Source organism: Triturus cristatus, chromosome 3_1 (genome assembly GCF_964204655.1).
Source record: "Triturus cristatus chromosome 3_1, aTriCri1.1, whole genome shotgun sequence".
NCBI lineage: Eukaryota > Metazoa > Chordata > Amphibia > Caudata > Salamandridae > Triturus > Triturus cristatus.
In genome coordinates this window covers 68,063,808-68,089,275 of record NC_140583.1, presented here as the reverse complement: position 1 = coordinate 68,089,275, position 25,468 = coordinate 68,063,808, and the positions used below count along the sequence as shown (strand labels likewise).

The 25,468-nt window shown below is 43.9% G+C and overlaps 1 protein-coding gene across 1 annotated transcript in view; it reads left to right on the top strand.

Moving 5' to 3' along the window:
* TTC17 (tetratricopeptide repeat domain 17) overlaps positions 1-25,468 on the top strand; it is a 458,242-nt gene that overhangs the window by 202,105 nt on the left and 230,669 nt on the right. The window contains exons 10-13 of the mRNA XM_085643464.1: positions 6,946-7,058; positions 8,527-8,673; positions 12,045-12,160; positions 21,735-21,903. Coding sequence (XP_085499590.1) covers positions 6,946-7,058; positions 8,527-8,673; positions 12,045-12,160; positions 21,735-21,903 — 545 coding nt within the window. The remainder of the gene's footprint in view (positions 1-6,945; positions 7,059-8,526; positions 8,674-12,044; positions 12,161-21,734; positions 21,904-25,468) is intronic.

Below are 25,468 nucleotides of genomic sequence, written 5' to 3'. Positions count from 1 at the left end.
AGCCCATCCGGTAAGGCTCCGGGTCCCGACGGTGTCCCAATCGACGTCTATAAGGCAGAGTTGGATCTATGGGCACCCTTACTTACCAATGTTTTAAACAAGTCTAATCAACAGGGATTTGTGGCATCTTGGCCTGACGCTACTGTCGTGCCAATATTTAAGAAGGGTGACAGAAACGACCCAAATTGTTATAGGCCAATCTCTCTTCTGGATGCACTGATGAAGGTGGCCGGTAGGATCATCCTAAATCGGATCCAGAGCTGGGAGGCCGAAAACCAGGCCATCTCTAACTTACAATATGGCTTTAGGACGGGCAAGGGAACGGTCGAGCAGTGCTTGAACTTGGCCTAAATCATTGCAAAGTACACTCAAGCGAAGCGCGTAAAGTTATATATTTCCTTCATTGACCTAAGCTCAGCGTTTGATTGTGTGAATCATGAACTCCTTTGGAACACACTTTCTTTCTTGGGCCTTGATGCCCAAATCATCACGTTTATTCGCGAACTTTACAGGGACGCAGGGGCAAGGGTCAGATTCGGATGTCTGGGGGAATGCTCAGACAAATTCACTATCTCGCGAGGGGTCAGACAGGGGTGCATATTGGCTCCCCTGTTGTTCACCATCTATATTAACTCTATTGGAGAACACCTAAGTAATTTTCAATATGACTACCCCGCTATAAAGGGTACCTCAGTGCCCCTATTACTTTATGCTGACGACGCGGCAATAATGTCGCGTACTAGGTTAGGTCTACAGCGGGCGGTGGTCCAATTTTCCTTCTATATGAGGGATAGGGAATTAAAGGTGAATACTTCTAAAACTTATAACATGGTCTGCGGCAGGGGCCTTAGAAGTGCACCTTGTCCTATTTACTTGGACGCCCAAAAAATTGAAACCACTGAGAAATTCTGTTATCTAGGTGTGACTTTTGATAGGAGGGGGAGCTGGAAGCCGGCAATAGCAAAAAGGAAATTAGCCTTTTTACGTTCTGCAGGAGCCCTGAACAATTTTTCTGCAAAAATTGGGGGGGAAGCTTGCTAGGGAACTAATACAAATCTATAAGACCAAAGTGGTTTCCTCAGCCAACTATGGGGCAGGGCTCTGGGGGATAGAAAATGCGCAGACGTTACAAAGCTGTGAGAATCAGTTTATCTGTCACTTACTAGGAGTCTCTACATTTTCATCTACTTACATGACCCATATAGAAGTAGGCCTTCCCTACATTAGTGACATTGTTAACATCTCCCCTCTTTTATTGTGGCACAAGGTCTGGGTGACAGAAGAGACAACCTTAAATAGGGAAGTAATCACCGACTGTCTCACAATGAATGGAATGGCCAATATTAGGTGGCTCTCCTACGTGAAAAATCTTTGTGTAAGGATAGGACATCCAGAATTCTTTGATAACCCGCTCAGTTTGGATGGGCTATCGAGAGCCGCCTTGAAAAAGTTGGCTCTTGATCACCTGGTAACGGAAAGATGGGACAAGGAGAAAATGAAACCTACTGTACTTCGGTTTCAGGAAATTACTCCGTGCGAGGGTCTCCAATATTATCTAAGCTTAGAATTAAGCCCATATGCACGCACACTGCTGACCCGCCTCAGATTAGGCATGTTTTTTCACTTAGTCACCTTCCCCCTTTGTAATGACTGGTCCACTGAAATCCCTTTGTGCCCATGTGATGATATTTCCAGACAATCGGACATACATTGTGTCTTTTTTTGTGTATTTTACAAAGTCCCGCGTAGAGCTCTTCTGTTACCTGTTCTTAGGGCCTGGGGGATCCGTACCTGTAAATTAGCATACATGAAATTATTGCTATTAGAAGATGATTCCCTTATTCATGCAGTTTCAAGTTTTTTAAAACTAGTAATTAAATTTAGAAAATCTATGTAACCCTCATGTTCCTAATTTGTTCCGAATTATTATGTTCTGAATCTTTTTAATGATATTTTACCTTGATTCTATGATCGAATAAGCTTATGTTGTTGACTCTGTTTTATTAAAAAAAAAAGTTTGTAATATGTGCTTTTATGATTTTATCTTAAAATCGAATAAAGCTTGAAATGAATGAATGATTATTATTTGAGGTAGGTAACTGCCTTGTCAGTGTGAACCCTCAAAGTCACAAAATTAATTTGGGCTCAGTTCCCTCTTATCTATGGCACCAGCAGCCAGAGTTAACATGGGGCAATGTGTAAAATGTTTATGCAGTACCAAACAGTAATAAAGTCAAAGAGCAAAACAAAAAGAATACCAAATCTAATTAGAGTAAAACGTTAAATTAAAAAAAGACACAAATGACAAAAACCCAGTAAGGGGAAATGGAGATATACATTTTTGAAGTTTTAGCGCCAAAAAGCACAAAGTGTCAATGGTAGTAACTGGTTGTATTAGACTGGGACTTAGGTGCAATTTAAAGCTAACTGCGATGGAGCACGGGTCCGATAAACCAACGAGGAACTAGGTTCCTGCTGGTCAAATATTTTTCCTTCCGGTTAAAATCTTTTAGGTCCGAATCCATCCAGGGGTACACTTTTATTTCCCCCACGAACCTCTGGGGAGGCACATGGAGACTCACAGAAAGGGAAGTAAATTCTTTCAGGAGTAATTAACTATTTTTTCAATATATTTATGTATGTATGCTTATGGTAGTGCAAACCTATCTAAAAGGCAGTGGAGAGTCCAATGAATTGTGAAATCTGGTCAAATGTGTTAGTTGTACGAATGCATGCATTGTGGCGCAAACCAAGGGTGCACCAGTAGCAGGTTCCTGGTGGGGGTAATGCTGAAAGGTTTAATTTGTGGTTCAGGTGACTGTTCCCTTGATCTTTTTAGATTAGAACACCCGCCACCTGTGGTAGGATCTGAATTAATGCTGCACTGTGAGAAAGTGGCTCTGTATATGCTGTTCCCAAATAGGTACAGTAGGCACAGAGTCCACAGTCCCCAGAGGTTTGGCAGAGGCTAAAGTTCGATATAACCTTACTCTCTAAAGTGGTAGCTTGGTTGAGCAGTAAGGCAATATCCGAGGACAGTGTAAAGCATTTGTTGCACACACTCAGTCAGCAAATGGTCTCACACACTCAAGAACTGAACTCTAGGCCAATTGTTTTTGTATAAAAATAGGTAGTTGGTTTATTTTAAAACCAACAATAGGTATCAAAATATACTTTTTCAGATTGAGATTCTTTAGATAAATACTTTTCAATAGGCAATAGTCTTTTGAATGCAATAGTTACAGTTTGTTGCAATAGGCAGCACAATTCCAAACACAATAATGCATTGAGCTCAATGGGAATTTTAAGTTCTATGCAATTGATTACTCTCCAGGACTGGATCCTAGATTCAGTCCTGGGACAGTTCTTTGAAACAAGCGAATAAATACTTTTTAATTACTGTTGTGATTTTTAAGCAATATTTTGCTATTTTAAAAGTTGACACTTAGAAACTTTTTCTGATCAAATTTCCAATGTTATCCTACGGAAGGAAATTCACTTAGCAGGTAAGTGGGGTTATGGTTACTTTCTCTAGGTCAGTGTTGGATCCTGGATCCAGCACTAGTGTATCACCTGTAAGCAGTTGAGAAACTGCGTTTAAGTTATACAGGTGATTTTTAAAGAATATCTATAAGTTTGCAAAATTGACACTTAGAAGAAATTTCACAGAAAAACAGTCAATGGTTTCCTATGGAAGAAAATTCAAGTTACGGGTAAAGTATGTTCTCGTTACTTTTGTAATCCAGTGCTGGGCTCCTAGGCTCAGTACTGGGACATCTATCTAAAACAGATAAGTAATTGCGTGTTCACAGTTGGTACGATTTTTAAAGAATATTTGTAGTTTGCAAAAACTGACAGAAGAAATTTCACAGAAAAACTGTCAATGGTTTCCTATGGAGGAAAATTGAGTTCGTAAATATGGTAAGTATTACTTTTCAGGGTCAGTGCTGGGCACCAACACCCAGCACTGGAATCTCTCCTAATAGCAGGTGAGTGTTTTCGATTTCGTTACTCGGTTGATTTTAGGTTAATGTTTTAAAGTTTAGAAACTCCACACTTAGAAGAATTTTCAAGTGAAAGCAGTCAATGTTACCCTATGGAAGAAAAGTGAGTTATTGGCTTTTGGGTAAGTACTCGACTGGCAGAGTTAAGGTTCTGGGCATAGACTCCGGGTCTCCCAGGGTCAGGTAAGTACAGTTGTTACACCCTCAGCGGCACAGGGGCAGCCGGGTGCAGAGTGAGGTAGGCCCAAGGTTATCATATGAGAGGCAGGGGGCCCGCGGTTGGTGGCTGCTGGCAAGCAGGCCACGTGGCTGTGGGAGCTGGGCTCCTGGTCACTTGCTCAGGGAAATGGGGAAGTAGGTTTGAGTAGAAGTTGCACTGCCAGGGCCACTCGGGCGGCTGGGTGCAGGGTGCTTTTGAGCCGACGGGCGCTCAATGGATTGCAATGGAGAAGCTCAAGAAAGAACAAAGGCTGCAAGCTCAGGGACGAAGATTCTTCAGGTGCGACCACCACTCCGAGAGGTAAGTTTGGTAATTGGAGGATAGGTAGGTACCCAGGAGTTGGGCTCAGAGGGCCACAGGGCGCCGGTTGCAGGGGTGCCTATTGGTGTCGGGGAATCTTACCCTCTGTTGATCGCAGTTGGGGGGGGGGGGGGGGCCCTGGTTCTGAGGCTGCAGGCATCGTCGGGAGCGTCAAGGTGGGGCCTTGGGTGCCGGATTCAGGGTCAAAGTCACCGAGGGGACGTCCTCGTGGTCTTTGTCCATTCCAGCACAGGCCAGGCTTGGCGGGTGCAGTGTGTGCACGGTTCACGGTTCCTGGCTGCCGCCAGGTGTCAGTTATTTGCTTTGAGCAGTACCACTGCTCGTGGGAGTCCCAGATGCTTAGAGTCACAAGATAGCCAGGTCCTCCGGGGTTTGTGAGGTTGCTGGCCACGGGAGATGCTGGGTTTGAGCAGGAGCAGGTTTGAGGGTCGACAGGCCAGTAGGGCTGGGGCCAAAGCAATTGGTGTCTTCCTCTTGTTAGCTGCATGGCAGGTCTTCTTGCTTCTTGATCTTCTTTGCTGTTTTGGAATCTGGATGTAAGGAAGGACGGTTCAGGGTGCCCCATAATACTAGATTTAGGGGCGTTACAGGTAGGTAAAGGGCAGGGACCAATGGGTCCCTTACCTGGGGTGGGTACACCCCCTATCCTGCCACGCTCCTGTGGGAGGGGGGCAGTAGCCTAGTCCTGATTGGTCAGGGCTTCCCATCTTCAAGATGGTGAGCGCCCGGAGACGTGCTTCACCTCGCATCCCCCACCTGAGGATTGGGGTTGGCAGAGGCTGGCACACCCCCTTTCCTTCCTTGGGGTTTCCGGACAGTCTTTCCCCCAGAGCGGGGGTCAGGACCGATAGGTGCTAGTTGCTGAGTACAGCAAGTGTCCTGGAGAAGCTCACAAAGGCAGAATGCCTTTGAAGCTTCCCCTGCCCATCCTGGGGGAAGAGACTTAGCACCTCACCCAGGATGTGCATTGTTGCAGGCCCAGGAAAGCAGATGGCGCTCTACCCAGGGGTCCAGCAACATGTCTGCTGCGTGGCAGCCTAGGCAGCCCCTCAGACAAGATGTGGATTGTAGGTTAGGTTCAGGGGGCGTCTCTAAGATGCCCACTGTCGTGCATCTTAAAGTAAATCCCACACTGGCATCAGTGTGGGTTTACTGTGCTGAGAAGTTTGATACCAAACTTCTCGGTCTTCAGTGTAGCCATCATGGTGCTGTGGAGTTCGTGTTGACGACCTCCCAGCACCATATACTCTTAATGGCAGCACTGCACTTACAGTGCCCAGGAATGGACCTGGGTAATGTAGCGGCACAGGGCTCATGCACCTGTGCCCACACCACTGGCATAGGGCACCCAGCTAGAGGGGTGACTGAGGTATGCCAGGGCAGTGTGTGTTGTGGGCATGGCACACTGGGATGTGTGCCATGTCGACTCTTTGTTTTGTTCTGCACCCAGACACTCAGCCTGCAAAGGTGCGTGTGTGTCCGGGAGCAGGGCCTCTAAGGGTGGCACAATAAGTGCTGCTGCCCTTAGGGACCTTCTCTGGTCACAAGGCCCTGGGTACCATTTACCAGGGGCTGACATGTGACCAGAGATGCCAATTGGGTTTTGGCTGTTAGGCAGCTTTTAGGGAAGGAACACAGGCCCTGGGCACCTGATTGGCAGAAGCCCAGGGCACAACAAGGAAAAGTGCATCAGTTATTAGGCAAAAAAGTGTGGGGGGGGTGTTATTGCAACAGAAACCCACTTCCTTACATGCACCAATTTCCTTTACCAATACATGCGGATCTTCCACTTTTTATGCATATAACTTATTTGAAAGTCAACCAGCCTCCCTGTTTAACTAGAAGAATGGTTAGAAATGTGCTTCTCGACTGTCTGAATATAGGTATTCATATACGGGTCTTCAAATGAGTAATGCCTAAGGACTCGGGTCCCTACTTTTTTAATTGTAATTCCAATATATTTTTCTAAAAGAAAAAGTCGGAGCCGTTAATCTGTGTATGGATGTTCATGAAATTATATTCATACAAAATTATATGTGTATTAAGATGTCTTTCAAGCATTCCGCATGCAGATCTAGACCTCTTTTATGGTCTCAAAGAAAAAGCATATTCTGTAATGTAAGTCCTCCTTACTGCAGATCGATAAGTTCTGTTTTTTTTAGTTAGTCTTACCTGTTCATTTAATTATTTTTACTGACTTCTTGCTCCTTTTTAATAAAATTATCTCAAAAAGCCTGTGAAACTTGTTTGATTTGTAGCTGTTTGCAACCTTTAAATCTGTTCTTGTCCTAAAAATGTATTTTGATGCTCACATTATTGCTACATATGACTATGGTATAAGGATCATGAAAATGTACCATGTGTACATTCAAAGTCAACCCCTCATTTTCTGCACCATAGGGAACCACCAGATGTGCCGCCTAGGTCCACAAAAGCTAAGTTTGCACTGCCAGTGGGACCTCCCTGCTCGCTATCACCGGGGAGAAATCTTTGAGAATGTGGCCCTAGTGCAGGTAAGTGCACCATAATTTGACTTTGCTTCTTCTAAAGGCCAAACACTCTTTGTAATCATGCCCTTGGGTAGTATGTGTGCAGGCAACCTGTAAAGCAACAAGGCTTGCACATCTATTGGACGCCTGCAAATCAAGAAATATTCTGTAATGGTTAAGATCTCTTGTAAAATTTAATCACAACCCACCTCCCCAAGGCTAGCATTTCAATGGTAATGTTTCCATTTGTTGCATTTCCTGTTAAGCTGCCTATTGGCTGTTTGGGTTTTCGGCACTGTACGTTTAGTATGTTCCTTAATTATTTTATAATGCTGCAAATGTAAAGACAGCATTAAGAAGCATAAAAGGAAATATACATTGTTTCAAGACTCAAAGCCCTGATGTTGATGACGTCCCTGCAGCTTTCATTCAAGCTCTTGAAGGTCCAGTGATGATCAAAATGCAACTTACCTTTTGGTGGAAGAGTTGTTATCTATGGTTTTCTTCTTGCCATCTTGTCTGTGAGCATGAGACTGAGGAAGTAATCCAGTGGTAGTACATTTAAGTAGTTTTATTTTTTCGGTAGTATGTTTTGGTGCGCTTTACAAGGTTGGAACAGAATGGTTGTCATTTTGATCTTTCATATTCTGTGTGTGGTAGAGAAGAGGAAGTTTATAATTATTTTTTTTTCCAGTCTGGTAGGTCGGTAAAAATGTGTCTCAAAATGAATGAGGTTTTCTGTTTTGTTCAGGGCAGAAGACTTCTACTAATTAACTGCTTCCACTTTTGTCTTTATTCAGAACTATTCTGTTGTGACCCGTCATCCCCTTTTCCCAGTCAGTGTTTGTGTTGGAATGGTTTGGTCTTGAATGAGTGATGTGCTTTTGGTATTCCACCAGGGACAGTCACAGGAGGAGATTGGCTCAGCATGGGTCATGACTGCTCCTGGCGGGGTTGTGTACATGGCTTATTCTTGGATTTATCATGCAGTAAACCAGATCAACAGTACTTGGCCTGGCTGCACCTTAGTAGATTTACTGTTAAAGGAGTGCTTCAAAGACTTGTTTTGTAGCTGCTCTACCCCTCTGATATTTTTGTGCAGCATATATATTAAAGGTTTGAGCTCTTTATCTCGTATCTGGCATTATGTGGATTTTCAGATAACCTAAAATAAACATGGGATGGACTAAGGTTTGTCTCATTAACATACCTAGACTAATTCTTTTACAAATCCACGTGATGGGATCCTGTGGCTAAAAAAAAACATAGACTTAAGTTTAAGTGAAAAGTTACTAAAATAAATAAGGGTTGATGATTTTGTTACTACTGTGCCCTGTTCTCACAAAAGTGAGTACTCCACAAAGACGTGCAGAAGCTGTTTGTGAGTGAAACTGTTGGCTGTTGTTCTATTGGTAGTTTAAAGAGCATGCCAAGACTGTGTGACCTTGTGTTGCCCAACAGTGCCATTTTTACCTTTTGTGTTTGCATTCAGTTTGATGAAGAAGTTTCCGCCTCCATGATGATGCCGGAGAATCTGAAGCTTCCCTTGAACCAGAGCAACCTCCAACAGCCTGAGCCATCTCCTCTTGTCTCACGCTCTATCCTAAGGGTGTGGGGCCAGGAATCGAGTACTTTTAGAGTAAGTCATTCTTGCTCATACCTATTGTCTTGCCTGGCATCCTGGTCTACCATGAGTGTAGACCAGTCAATATCATTTTCACCTGGAAACTTTGCATCTTTCTGTATGCATGTGCTATTTATCTCACAGGAATCGTAGCCAGTCCATTAAGTGGCTAGGAAAAAACTAAATTGTAGCAAACCTGAAGCTCACAAAGGTTGTTGAAGACACCAGAACCTTAGACAGAGGCACTACATTTTCTAATGGGATCCTATCACATAACTGCTCTGAGAGAGTTGGGAGGTGGGGTGTTGTTTCTGCCTGGGAATGAGCTTGCACTATTTTTGTGCATATCCCAATTTTAACACATTGTCTAACTTACCTGTGAGAAAACGCCTCTTTTTGCATGGTTAGGCCCCACGATTTGTCTGGTTTTGATGTGGTTTCACTTGTAGTGCCTAGTGTTCCTGACAACCAGGTCCCCTGTGCCTGTGCTTCTTCCATAAAAACAAACCCCCAGTTAGTACTTCTATCACCTATAAGTCCCTAGTAAATGGTACCCTGAGTACCTTGGGCCTGAGAGATGAAAAGGATCCTCTGTGAGCCCCCTCAGTGGGACCCTGCCACTGCCCTTGCATGCCCCTGTGAGGGAGAAAACAACAAAGTTGATACAGCACCCTGCCTTGGCGCCATGCCTCAGTCTGCACGGACAATATGACGGCAATGTACTATTCACAAAAATGGGGGGACACACTCTCTCCAGCTCTCTGAACTAGCACAGAGCATATGGAGATGGGCCATTCTTCAGAACATTTTCCTATTAGCACAACATCTCCCAGGAACTCAAAATCACATGGCAGATCTGTTAAGTCGGCAGACACAACAGATTCACGAGTGGGAACTTCACCCAGAAGTTCTCCAACTGTTCTTCCAAATGTGGGGGCAGCCAAAGATAGATCTATTCGCCACACATTACAACACAAAATGCCCAAGCTTCGCCGCCAGATATCCACACCCATTGTCCAAAGGCAAAGCGATATGGATGAATTGGTCAGGCAGATTTGGGTACGCTTTTCCGCCTCTCCCACTCATTCCATTAGTGGTACGCAAGCTGCAACAGTTGCTCACACTGATCCTAGTTGCTCCAACGTGTGCCAGACAACATTATTATTGGAACTATCAGTAGTCCCGCACCAAAACTGCGCCTCTCCCCACAACTCTTAACACAGAACCATGGAGAGATCAGACACCCAGATCCAGCACAGCTCAACCTAGCGATCTGGCTCCTGAAGTCAGAGAGTTTGGTTTCCTCAATCTTCCCCCTGATTGCATGAACATTATCAAAGAGGCTAGACACCCCACCACTAGAGCCTGCTATGCAGCCAAGTGGAAAAGATTTGTTATATACTGTAACAATAACAACATCAACCCTCTAGATGCCTCCACTCAGCACATCATATGTTATCTTCTGCATCTTCAGAGATGTAACCTAGCATACACATCAATTAGGTTACATCTCGCTGCCATTGCAGCTTACTTACAAAATGGACATCACCTATCACTGTTCAGGGTGCCCGCCATTAAGGCATTTATGGAAGGGCTCAAAAGAATAATTCCTCCCAGGGTACCTCCTTCCCCAGTGTGGAATCTAAACATCGTCCTCACAAGACTAATGGGTCCTCCATTCGAACCTCTGCGTAAATGCGAACTACAATTCCTCACATGGAAAGTCGCTTTCCCTGTGGCTATTACATCTCTTAGTCAGTGAGCTACAGGCGCTAACCATTCAAGAACCATTTTTACAACTCCATCATAACAAAGTGGTTTTCAGAACAAATCCCAAATTTCTTCCTAAAGTTATCTCTCCCGTCCATCTGAACCAGTCTGTTGAGTTGCCAGTGTTCTTCTTGCAACCACAAACAGTAGCAGAAAGGGCTCTTCATACACTAGATGTAGAGAGAGCACTTCTTTACTATATAGACAGGACAAAACCCTTTCATAAAACAAAACAACTTTTTGTATCCTTCTCACCGCCACATAAAGGCAATCTCATATCAAAATCTGGCATTGCAAGGTGGATTGTCAAATGTATACAAATTTGCTACCACATGGCAAAACTAACACTATCTATTCCCCCTAAAGCCCACTCTACCCGAAAGATAGGGGCTTCAATGGCATTTTTAGGGAACATTCCCCTAGATGACATCTGCAAAGCAGCTACATGGTCTACACCGCACACATTCATCAAACACTATTGTGTAGATGTGCAGGCAAAACAATAAGCTAGTGTGGGCCAAGCTATTCTTAAAACACTATTACAAACTACTGCAACAGACACTGGTGGTCGCCGCTAACGAGGAGTACTGCTATGCAATCTATGCATAAGTGTGTGATCTATAGCTCATATGCCTCGAACGGAAAATGCTACTTACCAGTATGCATCTGTTCTTGGCATGTAGAGCTATAGATCCACACACGCCCACCCACCTCCCCGGCTACCTTTATCTGTTCCAGTATTCTCTTATTTAGATACAACATACATGGACATCTTTTTCTGTTTCTTACAAAACTCCATCATTTCCCTTCTTGGCGAAAAAACAATCTGACGATGGAGTCGATTTCCATGCGCACTATTGTCCAAAGGAGGAGCCACCTATCCCGTGACTTCCAAAGACTTTTCAGGACAATAACAAAGTGCAAACATCCGGGCCCAACACCAGATGGCGATCTGTGCATAAGTGTGTGGATCTACATGCCAAGAACAGATGCATACTGGTAAGTACCATTTTCCTTTCTGAAGCCTTCATATTTGCCATAATGGCTGTTCACAGATCGGGGTCGTTTTTATGAGCCGGTGTAATCATTCATGTGCACCAACCACCACCCCTAATTTTCTCTGCAGCTAACCCTCAACTAAGTCCCCACCACCTCGCCTTCCAATCTTTTCATTCTGTTTTATGTTTACTCTACCAAAGATGAGACCTGGTAGGATATGAAACCATTTTTATCTCACCCATAGGTGAAAACCACTTCAGTTACATATCTGTAGCCCTAGCAATTTAAAATATTCATGTGTAAATCTGTCAGTTTATGAATATCTATTACTATTTTTCTCTGCTCCTTGGTAAGGTACATTTTGATTCTGTCGGCATACCTTTCATGGTCGCTGTCACACGCAGGAAAACTTGCAAGAATGATGCAATTGGCAGGTTTTGATACTAATGATTAGTTGTTTAATCTTTTTTCTGAAAAGTTTCTGTTCCTTTTTGGAGAAGAATGTTTATTTAAAAAAATCATCTTGCTTGTAACTTTTTGGTGTTTGAGAGACGAGATTAGAGAGAGTAACACGTTGTGATATTACTATTTGTACTTGTTATTTTCATTGTTTTTAGGATGAGCAGGACACTTTGTGGCCTAAAAGATCCAACTGTGCCAAATCCTTTCCTTCCATTCCTTCTCCAGAAGAACTTCCAACATATTTCCTACCTCCGGAGAACAGAGGGCTTGGGTGAGTAAGGTTTAGGGATGAACATGGTCCCCTTGTGAAAATGTCTTGAAGAAAAAACTATAATGTATATGTGTCTACTTCTCTAGTTATTTTCTACTTGTCGCCCCCTTTAGCGTTTTTCTTATGATCTTCTTATTATATGCTTTCTTTTTCTCTTTATATCCAACTTTGCATTATTAAGATTTTATCTGTTCTTTCATGCCAGGTCTCAACCAATTCAAATAGTTGAGAGTAATATTTGTGCTGTTCAAAATATTTCAGTTCTCCTTTGCTTTGTGTTTCCCACTGCACTCTTCTGGTCTTGACTTTTTTTCTCCCATCCCCTCCCTCCTTTGGTGCCTCAATAGTCCTGGAAACAAGGTTGTTAACCCCTTAGATGCTGGGCCTTTTGCCCTCAGTGCTGAGACCTTTTCTGGCTTTTTAGGGTAGTTTGTTCTTTAGGGCTCCGTAACTTTTTTTCCACATAAGGTATCCGCACCAAATTTGCATGCTCCCTCCCACCCCAACATCCTGGGGATTCTAAAGGTACCCAGGGTTTGTGGATTTCCCTGTAGTGGACTGAGAAATCAGTAGGGGTGGGCGGAATTTGCGAAATTAACTTTCGCAAATTATCGCGCAAATGTTTAAAATTATCGCAAACAAGCGGAAATATCGCGAAAATGCTGAAGTTTTTTTCCCGCATGTTCACGAGATTTTCTGCATGGTTGCGGATCGCCAACTTACCCATGTGGTTGATTGCGGGCGCCGCCATCTTGTTTTGAGTTGTCTCGCGGTGCATGATCGCGATAAGAAAGACGTGATCGCGCGACGCATGACGTCACTGCGGGCGCGAACTGTCGCGAGACAGCGCAAATGGCTAAAAACAATACAACATCTCATGGAGAACGCGACCGGATCAAGAAAACTTGTCGGCGAACGCAGGGATTCAGGTAAGGCGATTGCGCGCGAGAATGTATTATTTTACAGCGCGAGCAAGAAACAAATTATCGCCAAGCTGCGGAAACCGGAAATTTTGACATTTTCGCGCTCTCCGCGGAACGCGAAAATGTCAAATTATCGCAATTTCCGCGAACGGAACGAAATTTTCGCCTAGGCCTAGAAATCAGCAGAAATATGGCTACATTTTGTTTTTTTGGGGGAAGAATGGGAAAAAAAGAGCTGCAGAAGAAAGTACCTGTTTTTTTATGCTACAACTGACATCAACAAAAGGTTTGTGGTGCTAAAATCACCATCTTCCCAGCTTTCAGGAACAGGCAGAATTGATTCAGAAAACCTAATTCTTTAACATCCTTTTGACATTTTACTGGAAGATAGCCCATTTTTCCTATTTTTGGTGCTTTCAGCCTTCTTCCAGTTTGTGGCTGTAAACAGGTATGAAACCCATGGTGGATCCCAGAAAGCTAAACATTTCTGAAAACTAGAGAAGATTCAGAATTCAGCAAGGGGTCATATGTGTAGCTCCTTTAAGGTTTTCCTATAAAAAGTAACAATTGAAATAAAACAACTATTAAAATTGAGTTGGAAAAAAAAACAGCCATTTTGTCTACGTTTTAATGTGTAAGTTGTTCTTACTATGGCAGATTTTTAAAAGCAATCTCTGTTACGTCTGCTGGACCCTTCCCAGTGTTGGGATGTATAGGGCTTGTAGTTCTCGAAGAATCCGAGGTACCCAGAGCCTACAGCTGAGCTGCACCTTACAATGGTTTTTCATTGTCTACAGACTAAATAGCAATTCAGATAGTAAATTATAAATAATGGAAAAAAAGTACTAAGGAAAATTCTGTATGCCTGAAATGTATACCAGATACTGAGTTTAATTAAGAGCAGTGGTTGTTTGTACATCTCTAAAGTTATGGGTACACATACTGTCATGTATTTCAGAAGGCATTTTGTAAAATGCCTTCTGTGTTACACACTTGCTAATATTTGAAAGGCGCAAACGTAGAGATATTCAATTGGTAATAAGAAATGTTCTACTATTCTGTATTCCCCTGAGCCTCTCTATAAAAATGGCATCCCACTTGTGTGGCTGGGTCTTGCGCCTGCAACACAAAACACCCCAAAATGTGACCTACGAGACATCATATTTTACCCAGCAGAATGCATGTTTTTTTACAAAGTGACTAGCTGGGAATTTTTGGCCCCATCTCAGTCGATGCCTCGGGAAACCTACCAAACCATCACATCTTTGAAAACTAGACACCCGGGGAGTCCAGGGTGGGGTGACTTGCATGGCTCTCACCAGGTTTTTTTTTTTACCCAGACCCCATGCAAACCTCAAACTTTGCCTAAAACACATTTTCCTTACATTTCTGTTGGGAAAAGTCATGTAATCTGCAGGCAGCCACAAATTTCCACCACCAAGCGTTCCCCCTAAATTTTCTGAGAAAAATTATGCCTCAGTTGTCTGGCAGGGCAGAGGGCCTGCGACAGAGAAGGGCCCACAACATATAGTAGAAACATCAAAATTCTCCATCACAAAACAACCTGGTTTTGTAAGGGAGCACCTGCGTTTTTGGTCCGGGGCTCGGCGGCCATCTAGGGAAACCTACCAAACCTAGACAGTTGTGGAAACTAGAGACCCCGGGGAGTCCATGGAGGTATGGTTTGCATCGATCCCCCAACGTTGCTTACCCAGAATCCCCTGCAAACTTAGCTAAAAAATCTAATTTGTCTTGCATTTCTGTGTGGGCAAGTTATGTAATCACCAGACTGGCACAAATTTAATTCCACAGAGCGTTCCACCCGCGTACCCCCCTCCCCCTATTGTGACGATAATGTAGGACAACCTATCAAATCCAGACATTTCTGAAAAGTAGATATCAAGAGTAGTCCGGAGAGGTGTAGCTTGGATGCATCACCCAAAGTTTTCTATTCAGAATTTTCCTTCCATTTCTGTGAGGTTAACCACAGGAATGTGCAGGGATCAACAAACTTCCTGCCACCCAGCATTCCCCGATAAAAGCGCTACCCCACTTGTGTGCCTGGGCCTAGTGCTCGAGACAGGAGTGGATCACATGAGGGTCAACGATAGTCCTTACATGAGGACTACTGTTGACCCTTGTGTACTTGCACTGGAGGATCCTTTTAAGCCTTCCCCGGTGTTCAATGGTCGACTGACGCACTGGGGACAGTGGGTGTGTGTTGGCCTTTTGGTCAACACGCACTTAAGGGGTTTAATCAAGCATTCCATGCTTCACATCTTTGTACACTTCAGGGTCCCATATGCACCACATTCCAGTCAGTCGGTGTGGCACGCATCTCTGGTTCAATGCGCTAGCTGTCAGCCGCACAAACCCTGACTCCTCCCACAGACTACGTTGTGTTCATCAGACTGCACATAAAAGTGTCTCCCCTAGGGAACCACACATTTCACAAATAATTATATAGGCCGAAAAGGGTCGATCCTTGAACAAGGAGTTCCGACCCCCTGTTCATTTGCATTTTGTTTTTTTTCCAATCTTGTAATATGCCCTTTGTGACGCAATTACTCTCCCAGGAGAAAAACAACATTTAAAAAATATATATATATGCCTCTCAGTTGAGGGGGTGGGGGTGGTTGGGACAAAAAAGGGGGTGGGGAAAGAAGTCGTGTTGGGAGGGAGCATAGAAGTTATTCAGCGTCTCCTCCAGGTAAAAAAAAAGGAAAAAGGGATCCTTTTCATCCCCACCTGTTGTTGGTCAAGGCCGACTGATGCACTGAGGGTGTGCGTGGACACACGCACTGAAGCAGTTAAGGTACTTTGACACTGATGTCATTAAACGCTTCTGGTGTTGGTTAACTGTTTTATTCCGGGCATACTCTTTCTGGGAGGCTAATACGGAGAAACCTAAATTAGCTCAGCCATTATTGAACCATCTCTAGTTAAGTACAATGTGGAAAAATGATCAGCGTGTGAACCGGATATTACTAGACACTAGTACGCAGCTTCTCTTCCGTAGCCTCAAGGGTCTCCAAATGGCCGCTATATTGGAGGAATAATACAGAAAATCCCATATACATAAAAATCTTTATTGGACCGTCACTAGTCTAGTTCAGAATAAAAAACTATAATCCTCTTTCCACCTCTGGACAATATCTCCCTGCCTGCTTTCTGTGCCCCTCCCCACCCCTCGAAGAGCAGAAGAAGAGAGGCTTCATCGGCTGAATCTCAAAAGGACATTAGGATTTTATATTTATCATGTCAAACAGCACCATAAGGGCAATCAGATTTTTTGGGTGTTCTCCAGGGCGAAGAGAGGGAAGGCTGTTAAGAAGATGACCCTGTTGAGATGGATAGTCCTCTACGTTAAGACCTGCTATGCACGGGCCAAGAAATAGTTGGCAGTAGGTCTCAGAGCCCATTCAACCGCTACCACAGAGTTGACATGCAGCGTACCTGTCTTTGATATTTGCCAGGCTGCGACGTGGGTGTCACTGCATATGTTCACAAAGCCATATAGCCTTGATATCCATGTCTGGTGGCAAGGCCATTTTTCCTGCTTGTTCCTATAAGACTTTTTGGTCTGACTCTCCAGTCCTTCCATCTGGGTAGGTACTGTTTTTGTACTTCTTTTCTAATGTGACAAATTTGCATTTGGAAGTAGCAACCTGAATTACTGTTACTGAATGTAAGTAGCTTGTTCTTCACTGTGCCTTCTTTTTTCTTAATTATTGCTCATAAGCTCAGAGAGCATCTTGAAATACATAAGTTCAGGGTATGGCTGTATGAAACATCTTTCGTGTTTGATTTATAGCCTGTTGTAGGTGGCTGGCTCTTTATATGATATCTCAAAATTAGATATATCGTGCAAATGATACAGATGTCCCATATGAGTGGACAGGGCCTTGCTCTAGCAATCTCATGGTGCTCTGCTAGTGGGTAGTGTGGTCAAGCATTTTAGGCTTATTCGAGTGGCGTGTTAAACATCTGCAAATGCATACAATAATTCAGAAATGATGTGCATGATTCCATAAGGAGATCCACATTAATTTGTAAAAATAGCACATATAAAATATGCACCAAAAACAGTTTTATCAGGTGGGTACGTTTTTCAGTAGAAATCATTTTGCATTAAACAAGTGGATACAGGGCTATTTTCAGAAGCTGCAATGTTATCCTATAGAAAGAACAAGTACGGCATTCAGGCACAGTACAGCTACTTATGGGACAAATCTCCAGGAGTTAATGTGAGTGCTGGGACTGGTCCAAGGCCGCACAAGTACACCACTACCAGCGGCACTAGGGCGGCCAGGTGCAAGGGTGTAAAACAGCGTTGGTGCCCAATGTTAGTCTATGGGGAAAGGTCTTCATGTAAAGCGGTTGCAGGCTATGACTGGGAGGCCAGTCGGGCTGAACTAACTGGGGAGGCTCAGGCCTCGCGATGGTCGGAGACGTAGGTACACCTTTGGTCCTCTTCTCCACGGGCCAGGGCAGAGGAGTCTTAAGGTGTCGGGTTTTCATTACCGGGACTAATTGTGGTAGAGGGGGCCTGCGAACAGAGGCTGCAAGCGACATAAAGAAATCCACGAGAGGCAAAACCACAGTGGACTCTCTCTAGAGGGCTGGGGGACCAGGCTGGCACCATTGGTCCATTTACTCGAGCTGGAGCGATGGGTGCAGTGGTGTCCTTAGGCATCCGATTTTTGTGGTTTCGTCCTCTCTGGTTTCTCTGGGTGCCTGCAGGTGGCAGTAAAGCAGCTCTGCTGCTCCCCGGGATTTCTTGTTTCTGGTGGCAGGTCTCCCAGCTGCAGTACAAGTAGCCTTTTGATGCAATTGTTAGTCCGCAGGCAGGCCGGCCGGATGGGCGCCAAGTCAATTGCTAGATTTTCTGTTCTTGCTCTTTGCGACTGTTCACATCCATCTTCTTCTGCTTTTCTGATCCCAGGGGCTCCCCTAAATACTGAATTTAGGGACGATAGGGGAGTGTACGGTAGTAGCCAAGGGGCCACTTCCCCATAGGGTCACTATTGCCCCCTATATGACCACTCCCCTTGGGGTGTGGGCATAACCCTTTCCCAGAATTCCTAAGTTTGCCATTACAATGATAGCAAACTCTGAAAAGTTCAGTTAGCCTTGCTTAAGTGTGGTACTAGGCTGGGGGTGGGCACGCTAACCTGACTGACTAATTTTCCCGCCTGTCCAGGTGCCAAAGGACTCTGGACAAAGGGGTCGGCTTCCTCTCCTGTGAGGGGAGCCAGATTTGCATTTCAAAGGCGGCGGCTCCTTTGAAGCTCTACTGCCTTGGAATGCTAATCAGCAGGTAATCCTGAGGGAGGGGGTGTGAACACCCTCTTCCCATACAGGCTTTGTTTCTGACCTCCTCGGGGTGAGAAACTTGTCTCGGGTTGCAGACTGGCAACCACCAATCAGCCAACACACCAGAGGGTGGTAGGCTTTCAGGGGGCACCTGTAAGGTCCCCTCAGTGTTCATGTAGTCACAAATCCACATCTGGAATCAGGGTTGATTTGTTAATGCAAGATGTTTGATACCAAACATCCCCATTTTCAGTGTAGCCGGAAAATTCGTTTTCACCCATGTCCAGCACATGTTTTAAAATGGCTTCCCTGATCACTGGTACTGACAGTAATGGAACTGTCCAGCACAGGGGCATATCTGCTTGTGCAGATATGTCCTCACATGTAATATAAGGCACCCTGCCTTAGGGCCGTAAGGCCTGCTGTAGGGGTGACTTACAAATATTACATGCAGTGTTAGGGGACAGAGCACACAGGGATGTGTGTCATGTCATGTTTTGGACCCTCTTCAGTATCTCATGCCCTAGGTACCAGGGGTACCATTTACTAGGGACTTCTATTGAGTGCTCTGTGGTTAAAGTATCCACCAGAGAGCGCATTATTGAAGGGCTCTATACATTTTTAAGAGACTTTATTATATTCTTTCTTGAATTGGCAAACACTTTCATGGCTTAATTCGTGCATGTGTTTAAGAGCCACTCCAGACCCATGACTCTGCACTTTCAGCTAACTTGTTGCCTCACCTACCTCTAAGGGATATCCAGCCAGGTTCATGACCAAGATAACCGATCCAAGGCAGAAGTGACCATCACCGAGAAGTTACTTGTATTTCGCCAGTGTGACTTTGGGAATCTGATGGAGGAGGTGATGGACCACGTTGTAGAGCGGAATCAGTGGTCACGGGGGGGAGGGGGTCGCAAAGGCTTGCTTGGGGCACTGTGTGGCCTTTAGAGGAAACTGTATAAATCAGTGCATTCCCACTTGTATCAAAGGTGGCATCTCGCTATGTCTGCCACAATCAGATTGTTAGGAGTGAGACTGAAACTCTGCAGTGCACAGATGGTGCTGAGAGTAAACCAAACCACCAGATACCTTTGAACCTTCTACCTGAACATCCACAATGTCAGAGCTTTCTGAAGAATTCAAGTGAACATTTTTTAGTTTTGCAAGAATTCAGGTCCATTACTGAGACTGGATTGGCATGGGACCTCAGGGAGTTTCAGATTTAGCCCTCAACATGTGGCTCAGCGACTATTGCAAAGCAAATGTACTATTCCATGGCATTCTGACTCCTAATGACACTCATCACTATAGTGTCTCTACTCTGAACCTCAATTGGATACCCTGACTGCTGATGAAAGCTAGTCCTTCCAGGCCTGGAAAGAGCAACTGGCCCCTTGGATATTCTTCCGCAGTCCGCCTAGGGAAGGTTTGCCTCTTGTTTGTCAAGGTGCCTTGAAGCCTTTTGGCCCTCACTGCTCCTCAGGCCTTCAGAGTTAAGTTCTTCATATTCTAATACTTCTCTCGTTTTCAATTTGCTTCTCAATTACCTGTTTTCCTTTAGAAACAATGTAATAACATACCTTTTTGGGGTTTATCTCCTAGCATAACGTTGTAGACTGAGCACACCTAAAATATGTGTATGTCGATGCTTGGGGTGCAATCTTCTGACTTTTCTGACTAGAAAGAGGACTGTGGCTGACTGTGATACTTTCCAAGTCTCTCTTGTCAAATAGCTTTCTGTCTATGTAATGGAGCACATTGCTATGCTTCATTACATAAATGGTAAATAGTTTCTTAAAATAAAAGGTAACAATGTATTCGTGCCATCCTCAAACCCTTTAATAATAGTTTTCACTGGTCATTTTATGTGCATATTTCTTGCACAGCATTAGACCCCCTACCCAGCAAGTGTAGCATCACACCATGATTCACAATGCTCATTAGTGCAAAACTTTCTGGCTTGGTACTCTACCCCATAAAACCTTCAATAAGCAAAATTACTAGGTTCTCTCCTATAACCTGGGCCATCTTAGGGGAGTCTTTTGTTCTCCCTAACATTGGAAGGGTTTTTGAAACAATAGTAACTTAACCATTTCCTGCTCACGTGTAACATAGTTATCTTATAAGTCAGGGATCCTTAACCTTTTCACGTTTGTGGACCCCCCACAAACTCATGATTCAAAACAATACTAAAACAAGTACACCAAACAAATTCTCAAATATTGAAATATTTTGTTTAATTCACAATCCAATATATGAAAAGTTTTCACATTTTCAATTTTCTATCCTTATTTGTATATACTTTATTAATTTTAATGTTATTTAATTTTGTAAAACACTCGTTGACCCCCTTATGAACCACTGTTATAAATAACTGTTCAAGAGTAGCCCTGTCTGAATATTGAAAAATAATGTCTCAATGTCCTCGACTGACTTATGTTCTGATTCCGCTACAATTCACCTCGGCTTTTGATTGACTGTGGACCACAATGTCTTGCTAAACCAAGTAGACATGTTCTGGAATTGTAGAATGCAAGGCTAATGCAACTGTCCCAAAATCATAAATTCCATAGTCTCATGAAGTCTGTGTGCTCCCACTCTTAAACTTTGATAACTGTGTTTCGCCGCATAAGAGTTACCTGCAGATCTGAGCCTCCCGGCTGCATTTTGTTGCTTTGACCAGAGGCAGTTTCTCATGAACTTCCTATGGTTGTGGAATTTTGAGAAGAGTATCGTATTGATTTAAGAATGATTTTTAAAATGCCACTGTGATGTACAATGTACATTACTTTCTAACACGTGCTGAGCACCATGGTTTGTCTTATATTTGCCATCTTTACCTATTAAATACCCCACTGTATATAAACCCTGGCAGGTCTTAGTCGGACTTTCACCCCTTCAAGGTATATACATTTAATTCTTTAGCACCTATTTTACTGCATAGAACTATTCATTTTGGTGTGAGTGAGCTATAAAGGGTCAATCTATACAGAAACTGTATCCTCGATTTTTGCCTTGCTCTCCATTTTGTAATGTTTACATGGTCAAACTACTCATAGTTTTAGGTTTTAAACTGATGTTATTTGGCTCTTGTGAATTAAGTTTAGCATTTAAAATGCTCCATGCTAATATTTAAAAAAAATATTTTTCACATTCCCTGTGCATGTGAAAGTTTGCCTTTGCATTAAACTAATCATGTCGTCAAAAAATCTGTTCTTGGCCCTCTTATTTTCAGGCATGGCTGTTTTAGGGTTTGTAAAGCAGCCAATTAAATATCAGCTTATATGCTCAGCAGCTGGCCATGTTCAATCGCAGTCATTTGTAATTTCCAGATTACCCTCTTCCATGTCCAAGCCGGTAGTCTCGTTCGGCGAGCTCCATGCTCCAGATTGTTCTTCCATCTCAGATGTTCGTATGAATGGATCTGTGTACCAACTCATGCGGGAGCTGGAGAGCAGGCTGCAGCTAAAGCCTAAAATCCCAGACCACAGTGCCAAGCAGGTAGGTCCATCATGAATGAGTGCCAAATGTATCATTGTTTAGGCAACATCCTATAGCTTCAAAGTGCACAAAGTCCATGGTGGTGAAAAGACACAGTTTTTCCATCTGTTTGTTTGTTTTTCTGTATCTTAATTCTGATTTGAAATCCCTTGAAAATGGAGGGTACATAAACGGAAACATATTGTATTGAGATTTGTGCTTTTCTCTTATTTTGTTAGTTTATTATGTCTTGCGCTTTGATTGTCTGACACAACATTGAGCTCTGTACTCCTAGCATTAATTGACAAAACACACCTTGATTGTAACAGTTGACTGTTATACTTTGGCAAACAAAATTACGTTTGAAATTGCGCTGCTTTGTGTAGTGCTGTTAAAGCAAATGGAGATGGAGTGAATGTTGTCAGGATGAAAATCCTCTACCTGGGTTTTGAAAGAGATTCTAACCTACCCTTTTTGCATTTTTAGGTCTCGCCTGAGCCAGCGCATGCGCTGCTCTGCGAGACATTTAGTAAGCAGGGTTTCAAAGTGCTACCCCATGCTTTTGATGGCCTAGCGCTTGGGTTCACGTGCATGCGCACACCCGCCACCTTTCACCGTCCGAGGCGCCATCTGGACCGTGATCAGTTTCACACAACTCCCGTTCGCGGCCGCACTTCATTACTAGCTTGTTTTTAACAAATAAATTGAGCGCGCAGCAGCAGCAAGGGCAGACTGCATTCTCGTCTAAGGTTACTTGTTGTTAATCCTTTTCCTCCTGCCTTGTGGCCTTTCTATACATTCTCTTGCAGTCTCCTATATCCATCAGCCTATTGTATCCGTTGTACCATATTTTACATATCACATGTCTCCAACTATCTGAGACTTCTTTAAAGTAAATGAAGTCAGTGAAACTTCCCTAAAGTCGAGACATTTTTTGGCACTTTTACATACAAACGCAACTCGAACAGAGGGGAGGGCATTGGAGCTCTTTGCGTGAGCACCACATTACACAAGGGGGGGCGGACTCGTTTTTTTAGGCACGGTGAGATAAAATAATTTGCCCAGAATCACAGGATGTTGAGCTGACGCCGGGACTCGAACCTGGTTCCCCAGAGTTCCAAAGTTGGCAGCGTACATCGTTTCCTTGTTTTCAGAAAAGAATCTATCTGCATTGTGATTCCACCGTAATGCTTTTTGGTTGATCATAAAAAGTTAAAGATGAGACTTTGAACTTAAATTAAGATTTGCAACATTTCTAATTGAGCCTTAAAACAGACCCTGAGTGGCAGCCAGTGGGGGAGACTTGATCTATTTTGTAGTTCAGTTAGCGCCATGAGTAGGATTTGGTCTGTCCTGGTCAGGATACATCTTTGTTTACATTGTCAGCTTCCTCTTGGCGTGATGCCTACCATAGGATGTCACTGCAGTGGCAGCTACATCCTTTCAGAAAGGCCTCCTTAAACTTTCTGCTAGAAAGCTCGCCAGGGGTATGTGTTTAAAGATAATGCGTGCTCTTTTGTGAGCGGCCGTGTCTGCTGGCTGGCACTGACTATGTACGCAGAACACCCGCTTTCTAATCCTCTTTTCTCAACTGAACCAAAATCGTGTGATCCTGGGCAAATCGTTGCAGAGATATGCCCCTGGAAGCATAGAAATCAGGATACCATATATGTAAGTGAGGTGTAGCATCTGCTAACTTCTTTGAAACGTGTCGGACTGAAGGAATAGCTCTGCAGGTCCTTTTACGCAAAAAGTGAGTGCACACTTCAGCGCTATATATATTTATTTTACACTTATTACACAATGGTGTTCTACTCGAGCCAGTCTACTCCACTTCCGCGCAGAGAGCATTTGTTTAATAGTTCTTAAGCAGAGCTCAGCCTTGCCCAGTCAGTAAAAGCAAGGCCGCTCCTCGGTGTTCTCTGCTCCCCACCGCCCCGGGGGCGGCTATGCCTGCGCTCATTCTTCTGGAATAGGAGCTACCTCGTCTGCACGGTTAGTCCCTCAGGGTTCAGTGTTCCCACCCCTCGAGGCCGCATTGTTTTCAGAGTCCATGATGTCATGTTGCTCCAGGGCACGTGGGGCTGACGGCAAAAGCCTGCACCTCCCCCCAGCCCCCTCATGACTCATGCCGTCGCCATAGTGTGGCCACAGAAACCATCGACTTTGGCAAGGTGTAACGTGACCAGAAAAGGGCCGTAGGCTCTTTAGAAAAAGTGAAGCTTGTTGTGGAAACGTATCCTTTATCCTTTTATTTTTTTTACTGTGAGTGCACTCCTCCCCACCCTCTCCAGGATGAGATACTCTCCAGAACAGGGGTTCTTTTGAATGTATTTGTACATCCCTGGTGCTTGGATAATGTGAATACAGGTATGTGATTTTTCTTTAATATAGCACTAGCTATATGTGCCCCTCTCCTACCTACACCACAGCACGTATCGTTGCTACTGGCTCTAGCAGAAAAGTGTTGTAATAGTCAACTGTAAGTTCCAGTAAACTGTACCATTCAGTTTGTGTCTAACTGAATAAAACTTTGTCAATCGTTAAACATTATATTGCTTTATTTTCAGTTTAATGAGATTCTTTGAACCATAACATGGGTATCCTTGTTCTATAGTATGTGTGTTGTCTAGGTCAAAATCTATCATGGCGGACAACCAGTGGCATTCTCTATAATGAATGTTGTGTTATGTTACTGTCCGTTTCTAAAGTGCACATTCACCGGAAGGTCTCTTGGCGCTAGGTAGCTGATGTGGCCTTAGTTCACAATTACTGGTAAGCCTGTTTGAAAAGCCAAGTCTTCAGAAGTTGTCTGAAACTAGCGTAGTTAGGTGTAGTCCTAAGCTCCACGGGTAGTGTATTCCATTCTCGGGGGCAGTGACGGAAAACGTACACCCTCCAGTTTTGTTTTTTATGAGGGGGATGACTAGGTGGAGTAGGTGACTGGATCTCAGTTCTCTAGTAGGGCAGTACTTAGTAATCCGAGACTTTGTGAAGGCCAGGCAGTTCAAGTGAAAGGCCTTAAAGACTATACAGCACACCTTGAACCTAGTTCTTTGTGCCACTGGCAGCCAGCGGGGGTCTTTGGTCTCCCGAGAGATGTGGCCATATCTGGGCAGGTGGGATATCAGCCTGACGGACTGATTTTGAATTAGCTGGAGCTTGCACAAGAGGAATATGGGGAGGCCCAAATAAAGGGAGTTCGCATAGTCAATTCTGGACATGACTAAGGCTAAAATTACTTTGGTCAGAGCCTCCGTCGTAAGGAATGTCTCTATCTTTTTTATACTTTGCAGTTGACAGAAGCAGCCCAATGTCACTGAGCTAACCGGCTTCTTGAATAAGAGCTCCTCATCAATGATGACGCCGCTTTTTACTGCCTTTTTGGGTTGGGGGGGGAGGGGGGAGCCCATCTCGCTGGGCCAGAAGGAGGGGTTCCAGCGGACCACCCTATTCTTTGTGATGACTATCTCTGATTAATCAGAGTTTAGCTTCAAATGGTTGCTGTTCATCCAATCAAGGATGTACAGCATAGTATCTTGAAATTGCTGTCTGGACATGGAGCTGTAATTGATCGTGAACAACA